At 36.6% G+C, this 23029-nt stretch overlaps 1 protein-coding gene across 3 annotated transcripts; it reads left to right on the top strand.

The window, feature by feature from the left end:
* The first annotated feature begins 14063 nt into the window (after window positions 1-14063).
* LOC117338131 lies at window positions 14064-21944 on the top strand. 3 transcript variants are annotated; one of them, XM_033899342.1, is made up of 8 exons: window positions 14064-14329; window positions 16646-18947; window positions 19196-19978; window positions 20123-20185; window positions 20571-20630; window positions 21010-21085; window positions 21203-21272; window positions 21733-21944. In XM_033899342.1, exons 1-8 carry the CDS (start codon window positions 14273-14275, stop codon window positions 21913-21915), a joined length of 3594 nt encoding a protein of 1197 aa, XP_033755233.1. In that variant the 5' UTR covers window positions 14064-14272; the 3' UTR covers window positions 21916-21944. The 3 variants fall into 3 exon arrangements, with proteins under 3 accessions (XP_033755233.1, XP_033755234.1, XP_033755235.1); XM_033899343.1 differs by lacking the exon at window positions 20123-20185; XM_033899344.1 differs by lacking the exon at window positions 21203-21272.
* Window positions 21945-23029: the final 1085 nt, after the last annotated feature.

The following is a 23029-nucleotide window of genomic DNA, read 5'->3' as shown; positions in this document are numbered from 1 at the left end:
AAAGATAAGATCCCATTTAGTCGCCTCTTACGAGCATGCAATGGGTGCAGGGGCCCCAAAAGGGGAACTTTGCTGAGTTTTTGCTTTATATCCTACTCCTCCTTAACCCTTTGGTGGATTTCATTCAAATTTGTGGTTGGATTACATTCAAATTTGGTGTTAAACACCATTAGGGGAGGGCAATAATAATTAATATAAATGAGGCTGATCTGACCCCTGGGGCCCGAGGGACAAGGCCTCTGCAGGTAGGGCGTAAAAAATTGTACCTGCCCCCCATTGCATGATCGTAGGAGGTGACTAAATTTGGGATCTTATCTTTTCTCTTCTTTCTGAACAACTTTCTTCTTCCTAATGTTCCCCTTGACAAGCCTCACTTTTGGCCTTTAGTTGAGCGTTCGCCCCTGTGAGGAAGACTTTGGGTTCTGTCCCCTAGCCGAGACAAACCAGAGTCTTTAAAATGGTAGTTGCTACTCCTGCTTAGCACTCAGCATTTTGGAGTGGGACGACTGGTTCCCCCTTTCTCAGTATAATGTGACCGGGTGGGGTGTCTTGCTGGGTGTCTTCGGCAGTATGCTTCAGTGAGGTAGCACTATAAATGACCTTAGCTGTTAATAGGACGTTAAACAAAATAAACCAAACCAAACTATAAATCGGCAAAAGTTCCGGCCTATTACAAGGAGACTTAACACGAACATACCGCAGCCTCCCAAGACACATATACACACTCACCACACGCATGCATGTCGCACGCACGGGAGGCCGTCCTTAAATGACCTTAGCTGTTAATAGGACGTTAAACAAAATAAACCAAACCAAACCACCAGCACTGTCCCTGCTCGATCACCTGTTCCTGTTCCAGCGACTTTAGCAACTCTGGCACCTGTCCCGACTCCAGCAACAATCCTGGCTTTGGCACCTGTCCCTGCTTCAGTATCCATATATAGAACTCCTCGACACTATCTTGCATGATGTTGCTGACCAAGTGTCTGCATTTGATACTTTCTTAAAGCGGTTATCTGTGTAGATAAAACACAAGACAAAGAGTAGAAAACGAGCTCCTGAGTGGTGATGATATGTACAAGATATTAAAAACAAAACAGGAGAAAAAAGAGGAGGCCAAGGAAAAAGAGCAGAGACAGATGGAAAGAGAAATAAAGATGAAGGAAAGAGAGCAGGAGAAGGCGAGAAAGGAAGCTGAAAGAGAAGAAAATAAAAGAAAAAGAGAGGAAGAGAAGCAAAAGAAAGTAAGCGAGAAAAGGTACAAAGGAGAAAGTGATAATGACTGATTCAGATGATGGAGGTGTTTTTTGATGATGAGTGATCATTGTGAAGAGCATAATGTATGTAAAGTGTGTGAAGGTAGTCCTGAGGAGAATAGTTTGTGGATTTGCTGTGATATTTGTGAAGGATGGGTACATAGGATGTTCTGTCAATAAGTAAATCTTGAAGGCATGTCAGAAGAGCAAAAAGAAGCGATTGAGTTTGTTTGCAACTGTTGCAGCGTTATTATATAGTAAGGCCTAAAACATATTTAAACATGGACTGTCATAGATCAAAGATGGCTACAGAGAAAAAAACAGAAACTTTATATGTTTCATTCAACACACAGACTGAGATTATACATATGTCCCTAGATTTAAAGGAGATAACCCACTGTTTTTTTTAAAAACATCTTTCTGTTAATTTTTAGTTTTTACTATATTTTTTTCTTTTCAGAATGACCCAAGACTGTCCAGAATGATTACGGTAAATTACCCTCAAATGGTAACTTTAGATAGATTTGCTATGTATAATAGTTACATGAAAAAGCAGAACGGCGAGTATAACTCATTTTTTTTCCAATATATTTTCTTCTCTATTAAAAGTCAAAGATTCTATTTTCAACTTTTTTTTAATTTTTTTCAGACAAATGCATCATCCCAGTGAGGTAACTTTAGGATGAGAAGGCTACAGCAAATTTTGAAACATTTCACAAATATTTTTTTTTAATTAATAAAACTCAATTCATGTGGGTTTTGTTTTGTTTTTTCTCTTCATATTTTTAATACAATCTTCAACATACTTTTCTTCGATATTCAACATGACTAAAATTCCAGAAGGTTTTGAACCTGAAAAGATAAAATCTCAAGAAAAAACAGTTAAAGAAAGGTATGTCACTTCTGTATTTGAAACCAAGATACAGAGGAGAGAATTGCTGATATCTATGTTTTTTCTCTCTCTCTCTCTCCAATGGGCAGCCATATTGAATGAGACATTCTGGGAGAGAAAAAAACCCATAGGATCAGCATATCTCTCATTATTTTTAGTGTTTGAATGTTTTCCATAGGTTTTGCAATGGAGTAAACCAGGAAGAACCATTGAAGTCAAGATTGCTTGTCTATATAACCCTAGTAAAACTATTAAAAAAATAAAAAGATTTCCCTTCTCACCTTACCTTATTTTCTGTGGCATGATAGTGGAAACAAATGTATCAGTTATTTAAGCCTAATGAAAAAACGCAAACTGCCCTTCAACTTTCATGATATTATTGTGCACATGGTAATTTTTTACCAGATTGTATCTCAACTAAACAAGAGGTCCATGGGCCTTAACGGTCACCTGAGATTTGATTTAACGGACGTTAAACTAAATGAACCAAACCAAACCTTTTTCGGCATAGCCGTATAATGTTCTTTTTTGCCCCGGATATAGCACGACACGTGGCGATACTGGTCAGGATAAAGTATGTGTTTGGGTTTGGTTTGGTTTATTTTGTTCAACGTCCTATTATAACAGCTAAGGTCATTTAAGGACGGCCTCCCGTGCGTGCGACATGCATGCGTGTGGTGAGTACGTATGTGTGTTTTGGGAGGCTGCGGTATGTTCGTGTTAAGTCTCCTTGTGATAGGCCGGAACTTTTGCCGATTTATAGTGCTACCTCACTGGAGCGTACTGCCGAAGACATCAAGCAGGACACCCCACCCGGTCACATGATACTGACAACGGGCGAACCAGTCGTACGACATCAATATTAGTTAAAAGTATCGTAGAATAATTGTTCAATCTTGCTTTTCATGTTTTACTTTTACTAGCCTAATCACAGAAATAGGCAACTGTTCTGATCAAGGTCGCTTAAGAATATATCTAGCATATACAATATTCAATGTACACTTCATACACTGAACATCAATTATTCGAGGCCTAGATTAATATTGTACTCAATAATTAGTCACTATTCAGTACCAGTAAGGTTTGTGACTGGTTTAGACTCGCCTGTCAGTTTTGTGATTTGGTTTGGTTTATTTTGTTTAACATCCTATTAACAGCTAAGGTAATTATTACCGAGATTTATCAAGAAGACGGAAGATGAATGTTTAGGAGAACAGCAGCAGACAAACCACTGTCATCGGACTCGACGACCGCCATCATTACATAACGTGGTTAAACAAGAGGTCCAATGGGCCTGTATCGCTCACCTGGCTCTAGAGCAAATTTGCAGTTGATTGAGGTCATTTCTACAGATACTATGCTGATAACAACTTTATTCAAATATCAGAGTAAGCTAGGTTTATTCATGTCAATATATTTTTTAGTCCTTCATTCCAGCATACTATTGGCCTAAGATCGGGTCTTGGCTCTTGGCTCTAAGCATGCTACAGACAGGCCCAATATCAAGTCCCTGGGCCTCTTGGTTATTGAGAAGAAGTCGTTTGAATATTATAATCTATTTGACCCATGTGACCTTGAATGAAAATCAAGGTCATTTATTTTAACACACTTGGTAGCCCTTCACCCCAGCATGCTACAGGCCCAATATGAAGTTCCTGGGCCTCTTGGTTATTGAGAAGTTGTTTGAAGATTATAACCTATTTGACCCATGTGACCTTGAATGAAGGTCAAGGTCATTTATTTTAACAAATTTGATAGCCCTTCACCCTAGCATGCTACAGGCCCAATATCAAGTCCCTGGGCCTCTTGGTTATTGAGAAGAAGTCGTTTGAAGATTATAACCTATTTGACAAATGTGACCTTGAATGAAGGTCGAGGTCATTTATTTTAACAAACTTGGTAGCCCATCACCCCAGCATGCTACAGGCCCAATATCAATTCCCTGGGCCTCTTGGTTATTGAGAAGTCGTTTGAAGATTATAGTCTATTTGACCCATGTGACCTTGAATGAAAGTCAAGGTCATTTATTTTAACAAACTTGGTAGCCCTTCACCCCAGCATACTACAGGCCCAATATGAAGTTCCTGGGCCTCTCGGTTATTGAGAAGAAGTTGTTCAAATGAAAAAGTTGACGCCGGACGGCCGGACAGACGGACGGACGACGGACGCCGCACCATGGCATAAGCTCACTTGCCCTTCGGGCAGGTGAGCTAATAATATATATTGAAACGAATGTGCATGGCATGCAAGTGGTTAATATAGTCTGCAGCATGAAAGTTTGTGAACGAGTGATCAGCTGATCTTTGTTTACGTTTCTACCCCCGGTGTGTTCAGAAGGCTATACATGTGTAATTTGTGAATAGTAGGCAGCACAGACTGATATAGTACATGCTTTACTATCTGTTCATGTACCGAGTTGTTCATTGAACAGTATTTCTGATTTTATATGATTTTTATTGTAAACAAGAAGCGTATCGCAGACTGCAGCAGCCGCCATCTTGGATATTGACTTATTTCAGCGTTCATTGGCCGAAATCAATATATTAGAAAGTTCATGTATGGATCTTGTTACGCCCTGTTTAACATGTACTGTATATAAACTTTCTTTTTGAGTAATGAACATCAATATTTTGTCTATTGCAGGTACTTTAATAATTATATTTCAATCTACTTCCAGGTATTTCTCAATCGATAATTAGATTTGTTCACAGGAATTTAGACTGATGTCGGGACATTTCCCTGCAGAGGGAGTATATCACAGGGATACAAAGTATATATATATATATAATATATGTATTAGGTAAATTATTATTTAATTAGATATGTTGTATGTGTATGGCTAAGTACATGTGCACGTGCTCGAAAGTTTACTGTCAGTGTCTTGTCTGTTTAGTATTCGTTACTGTTCGTACATAAATGTACGTTGATGTATAATCCCATATATGGTATGTTACCACCTGTCGGTAGTGTTCGTGTGTCTATATTTGGCAGTGTTATGTGTCCAGGTGTGATAGGTGAGAATGTCGTGCAAAAGTGCGTGTGTAGGTTAACAAAACCCTAATATTTTCGCGGTAAAGCGCAGTCGACAGGTATAGAGCATCGAGGACGTATCCTCTGGAGTCCTTTGCTCAGGAACATATACACATATGTAGACGACATTTTGACACAATTATGAACAGTTGGTGATGGGTTTTTTGTTGTCTCGTCCATGTCGGGGGAAAAAAATAAACGGATCAGCAGCAGTGAATGTTATTTTGTTATTCATTTGGCTGTGCCATGTATAAAATGTACTTGTGGTGTATAACCGTTATTTTAAAGACATTTTCGTCTCGGTCAGTCGTACTGCTCCCACTGAAAAACTGTTGATGATGACGATTCGACCGAATTTTGTTACCTCTGTAAATACGGCTCGAAATCGGTATTAGAGGTTACTAATTAGTCCTCGAGTGTATAAAGAACAAATCCACACAGCAAAACAAATGTCGACGCTAAGGAAATTAGTTTCTCTATGTTTTCATTTTCGGCACTATATTGCAGTGCCGAGCGTAACACTTTAATAGTGAGTAAACAGTCTAACATTCCGCCATCTTGCCTCCACTTCTTCCAAATATGGAATTGTGGAGGCTGGAAAAAGAAGAACGCTCCGATCATCGTGAAATTCAACTCTCATCCCGGCATCGGATTATATTCATCCGTCAGTCTATTTTTTTAAATAAGGTATTTTATTTCTGAGAAGTTATCTCCCATAGATTGTAAGAGATTTGGCAATAATCTTACAATAGAGAAATTGGTAACCAATTTCCATAGAATTTTAATAATATCAATATTACAAAGATACCTTTAAACAAGACTTTGAATAATTAATAGGAAACAATGGGATATTACAAGATAATTAGTTTAATCTTGTAATAGTGAAATTGTTGCCTTGATATTTTTCCATAAATAACTAAATGTAATTCTTATTGTTACTACAAGAGTCTAGTATCCTCTTGTATATTTATTACAAGATAATCAGAGTTTAATCTTGTAATAGTGAAATTGATGCCTTGCTCAATTTCTATAAATATAAGTGTCTAAAAGCTAATTGTTACTCTATCAAAATAGTTGTTGGATTTAATATTTGTTAGTTTAAGTTGAGGAGAATACTCATTGTTGTTAAATTATTTACTTCTACTCGAGGTTGTTTTACTCCAGTATTAAACTAACTTGGGAAATGTAGATCTACAAGTTGGTGATTGGTTTGGTTTGTTTAACGTCCTATTAACAGCTTAGGTCAATTAAGGACGGCCTCCCGTGCGTGCGTCATGCATGCGTGTGGTGAGTGCGTAGTTGTGTTTTGGGAGGCTGCGGTATGTTCGTGTTAAGTCTCCTTGTGATAGGCCGGAACTTTTGCCGATTTATAGTGCTACCTCACTGAAGCATTCTACCGAAGACACCCAGCGGCACACCATGCCCTGTCACATTATACTGACAACGGGCAAACCAGTCGTCCCACTCCTAATATGCTGAGCGCTAAGCAGGAGCAGCAACTACCATTTTTAAAGACTCTGGTATGTCTCGGCTAGAGGACAAATCCTATAGCTTTCCTCACAGCGGCGAACGCTGAACTAAAGGCCAAAAGTGAGGCATTGTCAAGGGAGACATTAGGAAGAAGTTGTTCAGAAAGAAGAGAAGAGATAAGATCCCAAATTTAGTCGCTTCTTACGATCATGCAATGGGGGCAGCAGGTACAATTCTTACGCCCTAGGCCTACCTTCAGGGCATCATTTGTTTAAATATGAAACAGGCAATGCAAGCAAACAGCGCAGCTTTTGTTTACTTTTGCTTTAAATTTACTTAATGTATAAATCCATTGATGATTGTTTTATGTCCAAGTAAGGACACATGAAATAGTGACGGCGTGTAATGACGATCAATATAGAGGTGTTTTACTCTTTTCTGGGACGACATACTATTTTAAAACTAATACATGTTGCCATAATTATTAATTGCATATTCTATTCAGCAATTATGAGGGGTTTGGTTTGGTTGGGTGTTTTTCTGTTTCACGTCCTACCAACATCTACGGTAATTTAAAGGCGACTGATCGTGCGTGCAATATACATCCGACTGGTGAGTGCCATGTGTGTTTTGGGGGCTGCGATATCCGGTATGTATTTAAGTAAGTCTCCTTGTGATATATCGAACTTTTGTCTATATATTGTACTACATCCAGCAGGAAACCCCATCCGGTCACATTATACATGTACTGACAATTCGGGCAAACCAGTCGCCCATTCCCAAACGGCTGAGCGCTATGCAGAGGAGTAGCGACTATCATTTTAAAGACTATTATATATCGGCCTGGGAAAGAAACCAAAGCCTTTCTCACTTAACTGGGTCGAGCGCTCAACAAAAGGCGAAATGTGAGACGCTGTCCAGGTAGACATCAGAAGAAAGTGTTTCAGAAAAATTAAGATCCCAAATTTAGTCGCCTCCTCGCAATGGTTGCAGCACGTATGATTATAATGAGGGAATAATTTGGACGGACACGTTTTGTACACAGGCAATATTCCTTCACAAATGGAATTTCAAAAATTATTTATTCCATATCAAACTGATATTTTTCATTAGTTTAAATTATCTGATTTTACCAAGCAAGACACTGGGGAAAATAAAAGCTGACCCGGTAAAATTTGCTATAAAAAAGTAATAAACAGCTAGAATACCTAACAGTATCTTCAGTAATTCCGAATTTATTTCACTTGTGGGGCTAATATTTTCATATTTTTGACTGATGCATATATATATTGCATGCAAAATATTTTGTAATCTATTCCTGGTTTTACTCTAACTCTTCTGCTCGACTTTCAAAGTAAGCACAGCCAAATGATTCACGGCAAAGTTGTTTTGAGGTATGACTAAATAGTTTAAGAATGATTAAGTCAATAACTTCAGAATGATAAAGTTAAATGCCAAAATCATATTTTCTTTTAATATACATTGAATATTTTTTTTAGATGAAGAGCACATCCCTTACAAAAGGATTGGGCTCAAATAAAGAGGTTGCAAAGGGGGCGCTACTGAAGTATTCATCGAGGAAACTGGTGGATTTCAGGAATCAGACAAAGGCCAAGGTGAACAACTATAATAGTTAAAAAATAACAATGGTCATAGAGACATTTAATTTCCATAGAATTAGCTGTAATTGTAATTATTAAAGCAGAAGTAAAATTGGGCCACAATTGACGGCTGATATTGGTGAAAAGTGGTCAATTTGGCTAAATTGATATAAACAACTTCTTTGAAACCAAGCAATGGATATCCTCATATTTGACTGGTAGCATCCCTTTTGGATAGGGATTCAAAATTGTTCATATGGTGGGGCTGACCCCCGGGGTCCTGAGGGGCAAGGCCACAAGTGGTCAATTTGTTTAAACAACTTCTTCTCTGAAACTAAGCAATGGATATAGCTCATAGTTGACCGTTATCATCCTTGTGGGCTAGGGATTCAAAATTGTATTAGGAAAGGAGCTGACCCCCGGGGCAGAGGGCAGGGTAAAAAGGGGTCAATTGGTTTCTCTGAAACTAAGCAATGGATATCACTCACATTTGTGTGGTAGCAATCCCTATGGGGTTGCACTCCAAGTCACTTTCATTTCATGGATTAATTGTAATTTTTGACATAAAAACAACATTTGTATGGTAGCATGGTTATGAGGTGGTTAATCAAAATTGTACAAATTTTGGGGTTAACCCCCAAGGGGCTGAGGAGTGGGGTCAAAGTGGTCAATTTGGCTAAATTGACCTTTTTAGAATTACAATAAATTCAAAACCAATGTACATGTACCCATATGAAATGCTCATGATATATTGACATAGCAACCAGCGACAAGTATACTTCAGCATTATTCTTGTTTCATATCTCGTGAAACCAGGTGAGCGATACAGGCCGTCTGGGCCTCTTGTTTATGGAAATACTAGAAAACAAATGCCATATAACTTAACCAAGACACCCAAAAACCTTTCTCATTGGTATAACAGATATTGAGCATATAATTATGAAATAGATTTTTTATTGCTATTTATGAGATACTTTATGTATTTGTGTAAATGGAAAAACACAACTCCAACAATTTCTGACAGCAAAAAATATATCAATCATTGCATTAAAATAGAAGATATATTAACATTTCATAAAACAAAAACAAGAAAAGAAAGAAAATACCTGTAGATGGATTTTTATTAACCAATTTTAAACTGAAATGAAGTGGCTGGTTGGTATACTCCACAATTTTTCTTGTCCTCGTTTCAAGTCTACCATGTATGTGAGTTGATAGCAAATACATATACATGTATCTATATTTATTTTTAATATCATATATATGTAGTCTCACAGTATAGGTAAAATTGCAATGGACACTGTCCACAGGGACATATATAATCTTATTTTATGAAATAAGTCAGAACGGGATGTTGCCGGTCCGGTTCGTTGTCGATTTTCACATATAAAGAAAAGTTTTATTTTCGTTTTTTGGTCGGTGTCTCCATACTCCATAGCGTATGTGTTGTCTGTGAACATCCCAACAATAAAGTGAATCAAAATAACGCAGTGTTTGATTAACATTTTTTTTAAATATAACACTAGTCATTTACGTGTATACCTGCCTACAGCTGTATACACTTTCTATAGAGCGCGTGGGTCGGTACGAGACAAAGGTCATGAAAACTTACCTGTGTCGCATTTGGCTGACTCTGACACTTCGTATTATGTGGGTTTAAAACAACACAAATAGTGGTCAAGGGACCCTGGCATGTATCTGTATTACCCGGGTTTTCGTCCTAACCTAATGCACACGGTTTGCAGGGGATTTGATTTTCATTTGTATAAAGCGAGTTTTTGTATTATCAGAGTTTGTATTAAGTGGGTTGGACTGTACTCATACTTACAATGTAAAAAAATTGAATTAAAAAAGAATTATTCAATAGGTTTGGTTTGGTTTATTTTGTTTAACGTCCTATTAACATCTAAGGTCATTTAAGGACGGCCTCCCATGCGTGCGACATGTATGCGTGTGGTGAGCGAGTATGTGTGTTTTGGGAGGCTGCGGTATGTTCGTGTTAAGTCTCCTTCTGATAGGCCGGAACTTTTGCCGATTTAAAGTGCTATCTCACTGAAGCATACTGCCGAAGACATCCAGCAGCACACCCCACCCGGTCACATTATACTGACAACGGGCCAACCAGTCGTCCCACTCCAAATATGCTGAGCGCTAAGCAGGAGTAGCAACTACTATTTTTAAAGACTCTGGTATGTCTCGGCTAGGGGGACAGAACCCAAAACCTTCCTCACAGCGGCGAATGCTCAACTAAAGGCCAAAAATGAGGCATTGTCAAGGGAGACATTAGGAATAAGAAAGTTGTTAAGAAAGAAGAGAAAAGATAAGATCCCAAATTTAGTCGCCTCTTACGATCATGCAATGGGGGCAGCAGGTACAAGTATTATGCCCTACCTGCAGGGCAGTATTCAATAGGTATTGCTTGCTTATAAAACAGATGTATTACAAATATAAGTTTTCTATTTCTTCAGCTTTTGAGCCTATCATCTCCAGATCCTGCAAGAACTGGAGCGTCATTTATTCAAAAAAATTTGGTGCTGCCAGGAAACTTACTCTTTGTCTTGTACGTATATCAACTGAACAAGTTATAATAGCTGATCTAGCTAAGAGACAAATTTCAGTGTGGATCACTACATACTAGTCCCTCATGAAACATGCACAAATGTATCCCATTTTCCCCTATCTGAAACAGATCTGCGAAATGTTTTCAAATTTATCTTAAATAGAAATGGGAACATTTCCAGGTCAATGCTTTTCAGTGACACGATATTGTACTTTGAAGTTTTCATTTTTGTCCGAAGCAAAGCTATGGGCTACAGTATTTGTCCAAGATGGGATAATTATGCACTGTCACACTAAAAATAATGTAATAATTTGTTTTATAGTAATATTTCTACCACAATACACTGTGTTATATTCCATGATCTTACACTCATTATATAAATTAAGTCAGTTAAGTCAGAATGTTTTCAAAACACAGAAATGTGTTGTTCTTATAACATAGTAATACAGATATAGACAGAAAGAAATCCAGCTTTTAATTAAGTAAAAAGAAGACGAATGGTTACATGTAAAGTCAAAGATAGACAATGAAATTTGCCCTTGACAGCTGAACAAATTCAGTCTTACAAAGTCATTTTGAAAACTCATTACGAATTATCTTATTTTGTGATACTTCTTCATAGATATCATAATAAATATAATCTCAATTTATTAATTTACTAAATTGTAAGAAATACCAAAAAATGTTAATTTAATCCATTATGTTTCATGTATTTTCAGAGATGCTACTGCCATGAAGCAAGACTATTTAAAAAGTTTGCAAACAGCAAAATACTTCATGACTTTTTTTTGGGGGGGGGGGGGGGGGGGGGGGGGGGGGGGGTGGATTTTGGAGTTTTATGGACGGTGTAATGAAGAAGGAAGAGAACGGGAAGTGGAGAAGATGAGAGTGCGAGAGGAAGGGAGGATAGAGAAATATGTTAATGCTAGTATGTGAAAGAGTCAGAAGAAACATACGAGAGAAATAAAAGGAGTGTAGTGAGTGAAATGAAAATGGAAATGTAAGTAAGGTGTGTAAATGGTATATCTTAATATTTATTGAATAAAACAATGTAACTTATTTGATGTCTTTTGCTTTGTTTACTTCATAACTTTGCAGGGATCAATCCAGCCTTATTTTTTTAACCGTTTATCGGTAAATTTCCCCTAGAGATATAAATTCCCCAAAAAAGCTTGTTAAAAGTTCCCCAAATCACATTAAAAAGTCCCCTTCTCAAAAATGTCTTTCCCCCCAGCCAAAATAGATAAAAACAGTTCCAAAAGTCGCAAGAAATGTGTTCCAAGATCTGACGATATTACACACGCGCTGTAGTAGAGTCTAGAAAGTTCAGAACGTCGTGGTCTGAGGTGCGTTCGATCTGCGAAAACGATTAAAATCAGTGTTACTGGGACGACAAACAGGTAAAACTTTATCGAACGCACCTGCCGTGATACAAACATATTAATGACCGGGATGCTTCAAGCATTTGTGTGACGTCTCCGACAAAACAACATCACTTATCATGTCTCACAAAGCGGGATACTACGTTAAAAGACTAAAACATAATGAGACAAAGACGACCGCTAAAATAGATAGCATATTTATGAAAGTCCCTAAATCCCCAATATCAATTCCTACCGACAACGGCGATTCGGAACGTCATGCCAGTGCCCAAATTCCAAGTGAAGGTCAAAGTGAAAGTAGATCGGACCAGGCCGTCACTAGTCATGTCATGAAGTCACTCGATTTCACTCCAGTCAAATATTATCTTGTTTTTGTTTCATGTTGAGTCTTGTTGTATTATTTACTTATTTACTTAAATTAGTCCCAGTCAAAACTTCATTGTACAATATTTTACAGCCTTATTCCATGTTTCTAGTCATGTCATGAAGTCACTCGATCTCACTCCAGTCAAATATTATCTTGTTTTTGTTTCATGTTGTCATGATGTTGACTCTTGTTGTATTATTTACTTATGTTATTCCCAGTCAAAATATGTTTCTAACTTTCTAGTTTTATTCATGAAGTCACAAGTGACAGGGTTTACTTATTAATTATGAAGAAGTCCTAGTCGTTTTTTTATGTTTCATGTTGTTGTAGTAATTTACTTAAGTTAGTGAGACTCCCCAGTCAAAACTTCATTGAATGTTTGTACAAATCAATATATACAATGTGTTCTAGCCTCATTTCAAGTTTTTCTATCATGAAGTCACTCAAACAAAAGTGACCATGTTTATATTTTTTTATGAATAATTCTAGAGTCAAATATTACTTCATGTTTGATGTTTCTTAGTCAAAGCTTCATTGTACAATGAATTTACAGGAATTATTTGTTTATGAATAATTCTAGTCAAATATTATCATCAGTTCTGTTTTTGTTTCTTTATTAATAAGTAATTAAATATTGATGTTTCAATTACAGCATACATGTCTGGTGGTTTGTTGCTTTTTCTTCCATTGTTATTAAAATTTGCTATGCTTCATTTAAATATAACAGACTCCATACTAGTAATTTTAAATTAGGAGATATAGTTTTAAGGCCCATTATGATAATGCTCAGCTCAGTAATGCATATAACTATACTTGCCATTGATAAAAATTACTATTGGCTTGAACTGAGTGACCTGATCATGACCTCCTAACCTCTGAATTTATTTTTAAAACTCCCCTTTATATATGTATATTTATACAAAAATCTCAACTAAATTTTGAAGGTTTGGATCACTTAAAAGTGCTGAAAAGCCATCTCCTTGCATCTAAGTAAGATTTCAGTACTGGGGATTTTAGGTATTTTGCTTATTAAATTAAATATATAATATATATGAATACTTACATGTATTATTTCTGTTAGATTAAAATCACTACTTCACATGTAGATAAAACATAACAGGAAAATATGAAAAAAAAAATTTAAAAAAAAATTAAATTAATTTGTTTCTTTAATTGATGCAGTTTTATATGCCAAAAATGTGACATTAATAACCTTCACTAATTAAGTCTGAATTATGAATGAATTAGAAATGAAAATGGTATGTTATTGTTTTTCAATTAAAAATTAAGATATTGGTCTATGTTTTCTGTTTCTTTGTCATTGTCTAATTTATTTCCAAATTTGTAAAAAAGTGAATTACTTCTAGTGACATGTTCGTTATGTATGGCGTCCGACACTACACTAGGTTTGTGGGCATGACAAAATGGAATTAGATCGTATTATTTAGCGTTTCTTCGTTTGTTACACTCTATTTACGACTTGGATTCGACATTCTGTCATGCTGACATAAATTGTCAACTGTACTTTTAAAAAAATCACTTTTTATACGTGGGATGAATTTCGTGTCCATATAATAACGAACGTGGATATCCATTTCCCTGCAAAACCGCAACCGTCGAAGACACAACTATATGCGGTGATTTCCCCACATGGACTGGGTTGCTAAAAATAGACACGCTTTTTCACACTTGCGCGGTGTATTGTTGGAAAATCATGGCGGACCAAGCAGTGTCCGCGAATCTACGCCGGCGTAACGAACGTGAAAAGGAGGTAAGTAAGTTCTGTTTTTGACTAAAATTGGGTAATTTTTTACTAGTTGGCACATCAAACAACAATTCACACCACAAAGAATGATTACATACTAGTTTCATTGAGAAACCTCGTGTTCTTCCATCTCAATTCAGCTGTATGACGACGAAAACTGGATTGTGTCACTGACAATGAAAAAATAACTTACGTGTCCTGTGTTATGAACGTCGCCGTACGTATTCGAAGTCATTTATATAATTAATTTAGCTAGCTCTTTCTTTTGTATTGCATATCTCATTATGTTAATCTTCAATAATTTTGCACCGGAAATAATTTTATGAACGTGAAATTCTTACTTTCACATTCGATTTCGTTCGTGACGAAGACTCGAAAATCACGGCGTCCATAGTAACGAACATTCTCTTTTTGACACAATCATATGTTTTACAAAATAACACTGACATATGTTTGTTTATATATAAATGCTCGTAAAACAGTAAATAATTTATCGTCCAATGATTATTGTTTTAACTTCATTTAGTGACAAAAAAAATGAAATATTTCCGAAAGTAAAATGTTCGTTATTCAGACACAAGGAGTTCGTGTCTTTGTCACATACATAGTCAAACAATAAAAGATCTTTATGAAGAGTGTATTTGTGGACATATTAGTTAATTTTTCATTCAGTTAATAATCTGAGAACTAAACACAATTGTTGGAGAATGATTTTGTGACATTACATTTTTGAATATTTCTGAAAGTCATATATATATATGTTCGTTATTCAGACACAAGGTGTTTATAAAAAGTTTGCGTCTTTGTCACATACATAGTCAAACTACTTAATTGAAGAATAGAAGGGTGTATGTTCAGTTTATGTTGATTAATTTTTTATTCAGGTTAAGATCTAAGAATTAAAGCAGTTGTTGAAAATTAATTAAGTTACATAATAATGTAGTTATAATTCAAACTTACTTGTACGTTATTCAGACACAAAGAGTTTGTGTCTCTGTCACATACATATTCAAAATACTTAATTGGAGATATATACATATATTCTACACATTTTGATAAAATTTATGCTCAAATTAAAACTCGAACAGCCCATGCAATTGTTAAAAATTAATTTTGGGACAGTACATTCTAAATTATTTCTAAAAGTGACATGTTCGTTATTCAGACACAAGGAGTTCGTGTCTTTGTCACATACATAGTCAAACAATAAAAGATCTTTATGAAGAGTGTATTTGTGGACATATTAGTTAATTTTTCATTCAGTTAATAATCTGAGAACTAAACACAATTGTTGGAGAATGATTTTGTGACATTACATTTTTGAATATTTCTGAAAGTCATATATATATATGTTCATTATTCAGACACAAGGTGTTTATAAAAAGTTTGCGTCTTTGTCACATACATAGTCAAACTACTTAATTGAAGAATAGAAGGGTGTATGTTCAGTTTATGTTGATTAATTTTTTATTCAGGTTAAGATCTAAGAATTAAAGCAGTTGTTGAAAATTAATTAAGTTACATAATAATGTAGTTATAATTCAAACTTACTTGTACGTTATTCAGACACAAAGAGTTTGTGTCTCTGTCACATACATATTCAAAATACTTAATTGGAGATATATACATATATTCTACACATTTTGATAAAATTTATGCTCAAATTAAAACTCGAACAGCCCACGCAATTGTTAAAAATTAATTTTGGGACAGTACATTCTAAATTATTTCTAAAAGTGACATGTTCGTTATTTAGACACAAGGTGTTAGTGTCTTTGTCACATAAATTGTGGAACTTCTTAATTGTGGAAATGAAAAAATTATTTTAAGGACATGTACATGTAGCGAATGATTTATCGTACAGATCATATTTAACTACTCGATTAAGCTGTAGGTACATTAATGATTCAAACAAACTTGGCTTTGATGGAATATGTTCAAAACAAGAGACACTTCTTGTCCAGTCTACATGTATTGCAAACATAAATATAGTTGCAACAATATTTAAGACATTTTTCTAAAAAGAAATTTAAGAGTCTTGCAATTAATAATTTAATTTCTTTTGGTGGGTTATTTTCCTATACATTCTTAAATTCTATGGATATATGGATCCACTCAAAATTTTCAGTGAGATAACTGAGATAATTTTATAAAGTTAATTTAAATATCAAATAAAAATATATATATATATCACCAACTGAGGACTATTCTCATGACTAAGACAGTTAAGGAACTGGTAGCATTGGTATCTCATCTTATATTAATTATTTGATAATGATCTTTTCAGGAATAACAATAAAGTGAAACTGGTATTTTTTTCAGCTGATTGACACAGCAGCTAAACTTACTACTGCAGAGCAAAAAAGAAAAATTTCCAAGGAATGGCGAGAGCGCCTCAAAGAAAATCCTGCAAAATATAAAGAACATAGACTTGTTGAAACCTTGCGGTTACAAGACTATAGAAAAAACCTGAGCAATGAACAAAAAGAAATACAAAAAGGGCAGGCAAGGTTACGGCAACAGAGATATAGGAATAAAAAAAAACTTGAAGGACATATTACATCAAAAGCACCAGTGAACAAAACACGAGCCAGTAAGGAAGTGCAGCGACAAACATGGAGAGAAGCAAAACGTTTGCAGAGGATGAATTTGTCTCATCAGAAAAAGAGAAGAATTAATGAGCGTCGCAGAAAAATATATCATGAAAAGAAACAACCTAAATCTTCAGAAAAGGAGAAAGAAATACATCCAGTGGATAATGAATCACTAATGACCCAAGTTGCCAAAAGGAAAGCTGTCAGTAGGTGTCTGAGAGTGCTACCGAAAAACCCAAAGAAGTACGCCGAAGTGGTAACTCAACTTTACAGAAGAAAAAAACAGGCCTTTGGTTTAGATGCCACAGAGAAGAAAAAGAATACAACAACATTGATTGTAAAAGAGAAGCTTATGGAACTGCGTAACCGCCGGAAAGAAAGGGACAACCGAATTAGAAGAATAATTCATGCCTCTCTTGCTGCAAAAGGACGTATAAGTCGGGCCACACAAAAGGAATTTGGACTAAGTAAGAAACTCTCCAAGCTGTCTGTAGATGAGCTTGAAAACGAGGGAAGAAAAGCAAGAAGTGACTGTCTGCCAGATGATGCGGTGAAAGAGGTAACAGAATTTTACCAGAGTTCTGAGATGTCCAGAGAGTTGCCGCTTCAAAGGCTTGTGAGTGCAAAGAAAATGACAGAACCCAGGAAAGCCCTAGAACAATCCCTTGTGCAGTCCTACAAAACTTTCAAAACAAAATATCCAGAAAACAAGCTGTCCTATAGTAAGTTTGCTAGTTTGAGGCCTTCTAATGTTCTACCATTGACAAAACAAAAGCACTATCAATGTTTGTGCGAATACTGTGTCAATGTTGACTTTCAGGTGAAGGCTTTGGAGAGATATTGTTGTGCCAAAAAATTGGAGAGACCCTTTGTTGATAGGTATGATGCTTCCAGAATTACTTTGTGCCCTAAAGATGGGGCTAATTACAAAATGGAATGTCTCGACAGAAATTGCCAGTTTTGTGGGGTGGATAATGTTGACGAAAAAACTCGTGGACTGAATCAGTACATAGACACACAAATAAAATGGAGGAGCTGGGAAATGGTCACTCAACCTAACACCCAGAAAAAGTTCATGACTCTGGTATCTAAGGAAGGAACAATTGGAGAACTAATTACAGAGCTGAAACTAAAGCTAAATCCATTTGCGAAGCACTTGTTTAATGCCAAGTGGCAGTCGGGTCAGTTCGACGACTTAAAGAAGAAAATGCCAAAACAGTGGGCAATGTTTTGCATGGACTTTGGTGAAAATTATGCATGTCATCATCAGGATGAGGCTCAGGGAGCCCACTGGCATTACGAACAGGTCACCATGCACCCCATTGTTGTCTATTATAGATGTCAGAAGGAGGGATGTGATGAAACCGTCCATGAGTCCCTGGTCTTCATCACTGATGACCACAAGCACGATTATCATGCTGTGCAGCACTTTATTGAAAAGTCCAATCAGTATTTGCTCGAAGAAGTTGGACTAGACATTCACACAGAGATCCATTTCTCGGATGGCGCACCGACTCAGTACAAGTCCAAGTTTAATTTTGTTGATATGTCTATGGGACAAGACGACTTTGGTCTCAATATTGAGAAACACTATTTTGGAAGCCGCCATGGCAAAGGACCATGTGATGGTGAAGTGGGGGTTCTGAAGAGGTCTGCAACATCTGCGGTGAAGAGAGGAGAAATGATCTCAAATGCCAAGGACTTTTTTGAATACGCCAAAGAAAACTTGTCTTTACCAAAAATGACAACTGACAATAGCGAATCTCATATACATTCAAAAAGGATATTCTTCTTTGTTAATAGCAGAGAGATCAGCAGGGACCGTCAACCAAGGCTGCAAAACATAAAGGCTGTTCCCCAGACGAGACAGAGCCACCATTTCAAAAGTGTCCAGCCCTTTGTCGTTCTGTCTAGAGAAAGAACATGTTTCTGTGATGCATGCCAACAGCTGGAGGGATCATCAGAATGCAAGAATGCAGACATAGTTGGGAAATGGAATGTCCACACATTGAAGATAAGAAGGAGACAAGGTCAGTGATCATTTTGGTAAACTTTTTAATTTTGCTGTCGATTGCTTTTAAGTTTGCACATTATACAAACATCTTATTCCATGGAACACAATACTGTCTGTGAAAGGTGAAGATATGTTCAGTTAGATGCACTATTGCCACAACAAGCTGTTACTGATTTTTCTAGTTGTTTTTCTACATGATTTTCCTTTGTTAGTAAGCATAAATTGGTTGTTACTGTTTTGATATTTAGACTATTTTTTTTTCAGTGGCCCCTCCAGCTGTTGATGTCCCTGTGAATGACGCCCCTGTGGATGGTGCTCCTCTGAATGACGCCCCTGTGGATGGTGCTCCTCTGAATGACACTCCTGTGAATGATGCCCCTGCGGATGGTGCTCCTGTGGATGGTGCTCCTGAAAATGACACCCCTATGGATGGTGCTCCTCTGAATGATGCCCCTGTGGATGATGCCCCTGTGAATGATGCCCCTGCGGATGGTGCTCCTGTGGATGGTGCCCCTGTGGATGGTGCTCCTCTGAATGACACCCATGTGGATGATGCCCCTGTGAATGACGCCCCCGTGAATGATGCCTCTGTGGATGGTGCTCCTGTGGATGGTGCTCCTGAAAATGACACCCCTATGGATGGTGCTCCTCTGAATGACGCCCCTGTGGATGATGCCCCTGTGAATGATGCCCCTGCGGATGGTGCTCCTGTGGATGGTGCCCCTGTGGATGGTGCTCCTCTGAATGACACCCATGTGGATGATGCCCCTGTGAATGACGCCCCTGTGGATGATGCCCCTGTGAATGATGCCTCTGTGGATGGTGCCCCTGTGAATGACGCCCCTGTGGATGATGCCCCTGTGAATGATGCCTCTGTGGATGGTGCCCCTGTGAATGACGCCCCTGTGGATGATGCCCCTGTGAATGATGCCCCTGTGGATGGTGCTCCTGTGGATGGTGCTCCTGAAAATGACATCCCTATGGATGGTGCTTCTCTGAATGACTCCCCCGTAGATGGTGTCCTTGTGGATGGTGCTCTTTTAGCTGGTTAGTATTATAGGAAAATGTACAACTACAAGATAAGCCAATATTACAAATAGTTCCGCAACTCTCTTTATAAGCTTTCTGAAAAAAAATAGTAATTAATTTGTTTGCCAGGCATGATGACCTTTTTAAATTTATCTTCTATAGTGAACACACAAATTGGAGATGATTCATATGATGATGCCCATGATCTGAGTGGACTTAGTATAGGTGAGCAAGTACAAGAAGTTTAGTCATTGATAATGGAATCTATATCCCTGTAAGAACAAGATTAATTTCATCCTTATTTTGTCCAGATGATTTTTTTTTTAATGTAAATATTGATTGCATGTTTCTTCCAACAAATTTGGTGTGTTGACTGTTGTGATAATAATTGTTGACCTGAAATCATATTATTCATTTTCATGTCATCAGCATATTGTCGATAACATTTTGTTTAGCTTGGCCCATACAAAAAAGTTTAATTTCTGAAACAACTTTGCTTGTAAAAGAAAAATTAGTTGTCTCTGAAAACAATTGATTCTGATGTAATATCTATGTTAGTTTGAAAGAGTGATGAACATATTATTCAAAGTAAAACCTTTTTTTTCCCCAGACACAGATGCCATAATGGAGGAGATGAATAAATCAACCTCAGACTTCAATATCAGCTTGGGTATGTATAAGTGTTAAAAAAAAAACTTCAAGTAAATATAATAAGTAAAAGTACTTGTGTAATGAAAAGTAGAAATTGGTTAAAAAAATATATCATTATATTCATAATATTCATCAGAGTTTGTGTGTCCTTCCCTCAGAATTTGTTTGAGTTTAACATCATTTAAGGACGTGCCAGGTTTTGGTGCTAGGGGACAGCCAAAGTTCTTGAAGAAAAGCCACCGACCCAGCTTAGATTTTCTGAGTTTAATATCTCGGAATGAAGATTTCTTTTTCTGAAATGTTACATAAAGGTGTGACACCGGAGAGCCCTTCCTGATTTATGGTTCTAGTAGTTTATCAATTTCTTTATAGCATTAACTTTTGATATTCATTTACAGACGGAATGCTAAGTGCCATCATAACAGAGAACATGCCCCCCACCAATGCCAAACCAGACCCTGAGGGACCTTTCAGGTAATTTCTTCAGCATTTCAAATTCATATTTTTTTTCAAAAACATGTCAATGCTTTTTGTTACCGATTAGAAAGAGAGTTTACACTTCATGTTTATGCTTTATTTTGTGAATTACAGGTGTGGTCAATTTGTTTTGGTAACATTGACTAATGACCGAAGAAAAAAGCCTAAGCAATATGTTGCAGAGGTATTACTCGTGTTGAAATTTCATGTTTTGGTGGTTATTATGTTCCATTTGTTTCTTTGTTTTGTTTATTCAAAAGGCCAGACCAGTTTAATGTTGGTGTTAAATTGTTGATGTGTAATGTTTTCAAAATATTACTATTTTGTAATATCTTTAAATTGAAATATTCAGAGCTTGTATTGTATAAAATCTATAAAAGTAATTGGGTAAGTAAGTACATAACCAAGGTGTGTTGATTCCCGTATACAGTTGATCTGTATAATTGTAGTACAAATATAAAAACCATAAAAAAGAGTTACCAAAGATCCTATTTTTGCTATTGAAATAATAACATATAAACAAATAATTTCTTGTATTAAACATTTTTTTTAGCCAATCCCTGCAAGCTGTTTATCAAATAATGTATGCTAACTGATACCAGGTAATTTGAATTCTTCAAATATGATTTTGAATTTATTTTTAGATCAAGGAGCTGCATAATGGGGAGGCCTTGCTTCAGTTCATGCAGTCACATCAGGAGTTTTATTTCTGGCCTACTGTTGAAGACTTCTCCTGGGAGCCACTTCAGAATGTGGTGTCCATAATTTCTCCACCCGTTTTTGTTGCTGAGAAATCAACTACAAGGAGGCAGCTATTTAAGCTATGAGCTTTTGAATAAATTGAAGTTGAAACGTTTATAAGTTGTTGTCTTTAATATAATCAGTTAGAATAATACCATATATTGTCATTTATTAATTTATTTTACATCGTCCATTTGATATTGGTGTCCATGTAACGAACAAATAATGGGAAATAAGACACTATTTCTTGGCCTAGATGCATAAATTGTTGTCAACTGATGCAATACATAAATATTTAAGACAAAGACATGTTTTCAATCAAGTATGCATCTGCTTAAGTTATTTTTCTACTGATGGAGGTAAACAATTTGGTTGTTGGATTTGTTCGTGACGGTGTCCAGATCTTTCAGGTGCTTACTTGTTTTTTTTTCAGTATTATTTTTCAGTTTGTATTTTTTTTATGTTTTATGGTATGCTCTTATATTGTCATAAATGAAAGTAAAACAATTTAATTTATTCAGAATATAAAGTAATCTTTTCAAATTGGACACCAAGTTATGAACATAATAATGGCCGAATTCAACTTTTCAAGTCATTTTATGAAAAACCAGTTTTTACAACTATCTATTTCCCTATATTTTCTCACAGCATGGTATGATAGGTACAAAATAATGACAATTATAGACCAATTGGAACAAGTTTAATTTTTTATTCTCAAGTCACACATTTTGGCCGAGTACTGAAATCTTACTTATCTACGAATGCAAAATTTTCCGGGGGAGACCCCACGTACGGGGGGAGGGGGGGCTCCCCCTCTCGTGCTCTCCCCCTGGCTTGCGTCTTCGACGCTCGATCGGAGGCCTTAGGCCTCCTATTTTTCCCCACCACAGTAAAAAGGGTATACTTCCCAAAATCCTGCCTTGATCCCTGCTTTGAAATGCTTCTTTATAAACAATCATAAGACGTGAATATTGCCTGTATAGCTCTAGCTCTTGCCACGGGGAGGCCTCCTCTTTAAAAAGCCGTTTTGTTGTTATTGTTGTTTTTTTTGGGGGGGGGGGGGGGGGGGGCGTTTGGTACGATTACTATCTAATTGATAATAATGCTACAGAAGGAAAATTTTACCTGCTGCCCCATTGCATGATCGTAAGAGGCGACTAAACTTGGGATCTCAACTTTTCTCTTCTTTCTTAGCAACTT

This window comes from Pecten maximus, chromosome 11 (genome assembly GCF_902652985.1).
Source record: "Pecten maximus chromosome 11, xPecMax1.1, whole genome shotgun sequence".
NCBI classification, from domain to species: domain Eukaryota; kingdom Metazoa; phylum Mollusca; class Bivalvia; order Pectinida; family Pectinidae; genus Pecten; species Pecten maximus.
Note: the sequence above shows the minus strand (reverse complement) of the source record. Positions and strands in the feature narration are given on the sequence as shown.

Bases quoted from the DNA above. Each gene is read 5' to 3' on its own strand.
- LOC117338131 (XM_033899342.1), top strand. From the start codon at position 14,273: ATGGCGGACCAAGCAGTGTCCGCGAATCTACGCCGGCGTAACGAACGT. The intron at 21,086-21,202 runs GTAATTTCTTCA...TGTGAATTACAG, and splicing joins GACCCTGAGGGACCTTTCAG to GTGTGGTCAATTTGTTTTGG. The intron at 21,273-21,732 runs GTATTACTCGTG...ATTTATTTTTAG, and splicing joins CTAAGCAATATGTTGCAGAG to ATCAAGGAGCTGCATAATGG.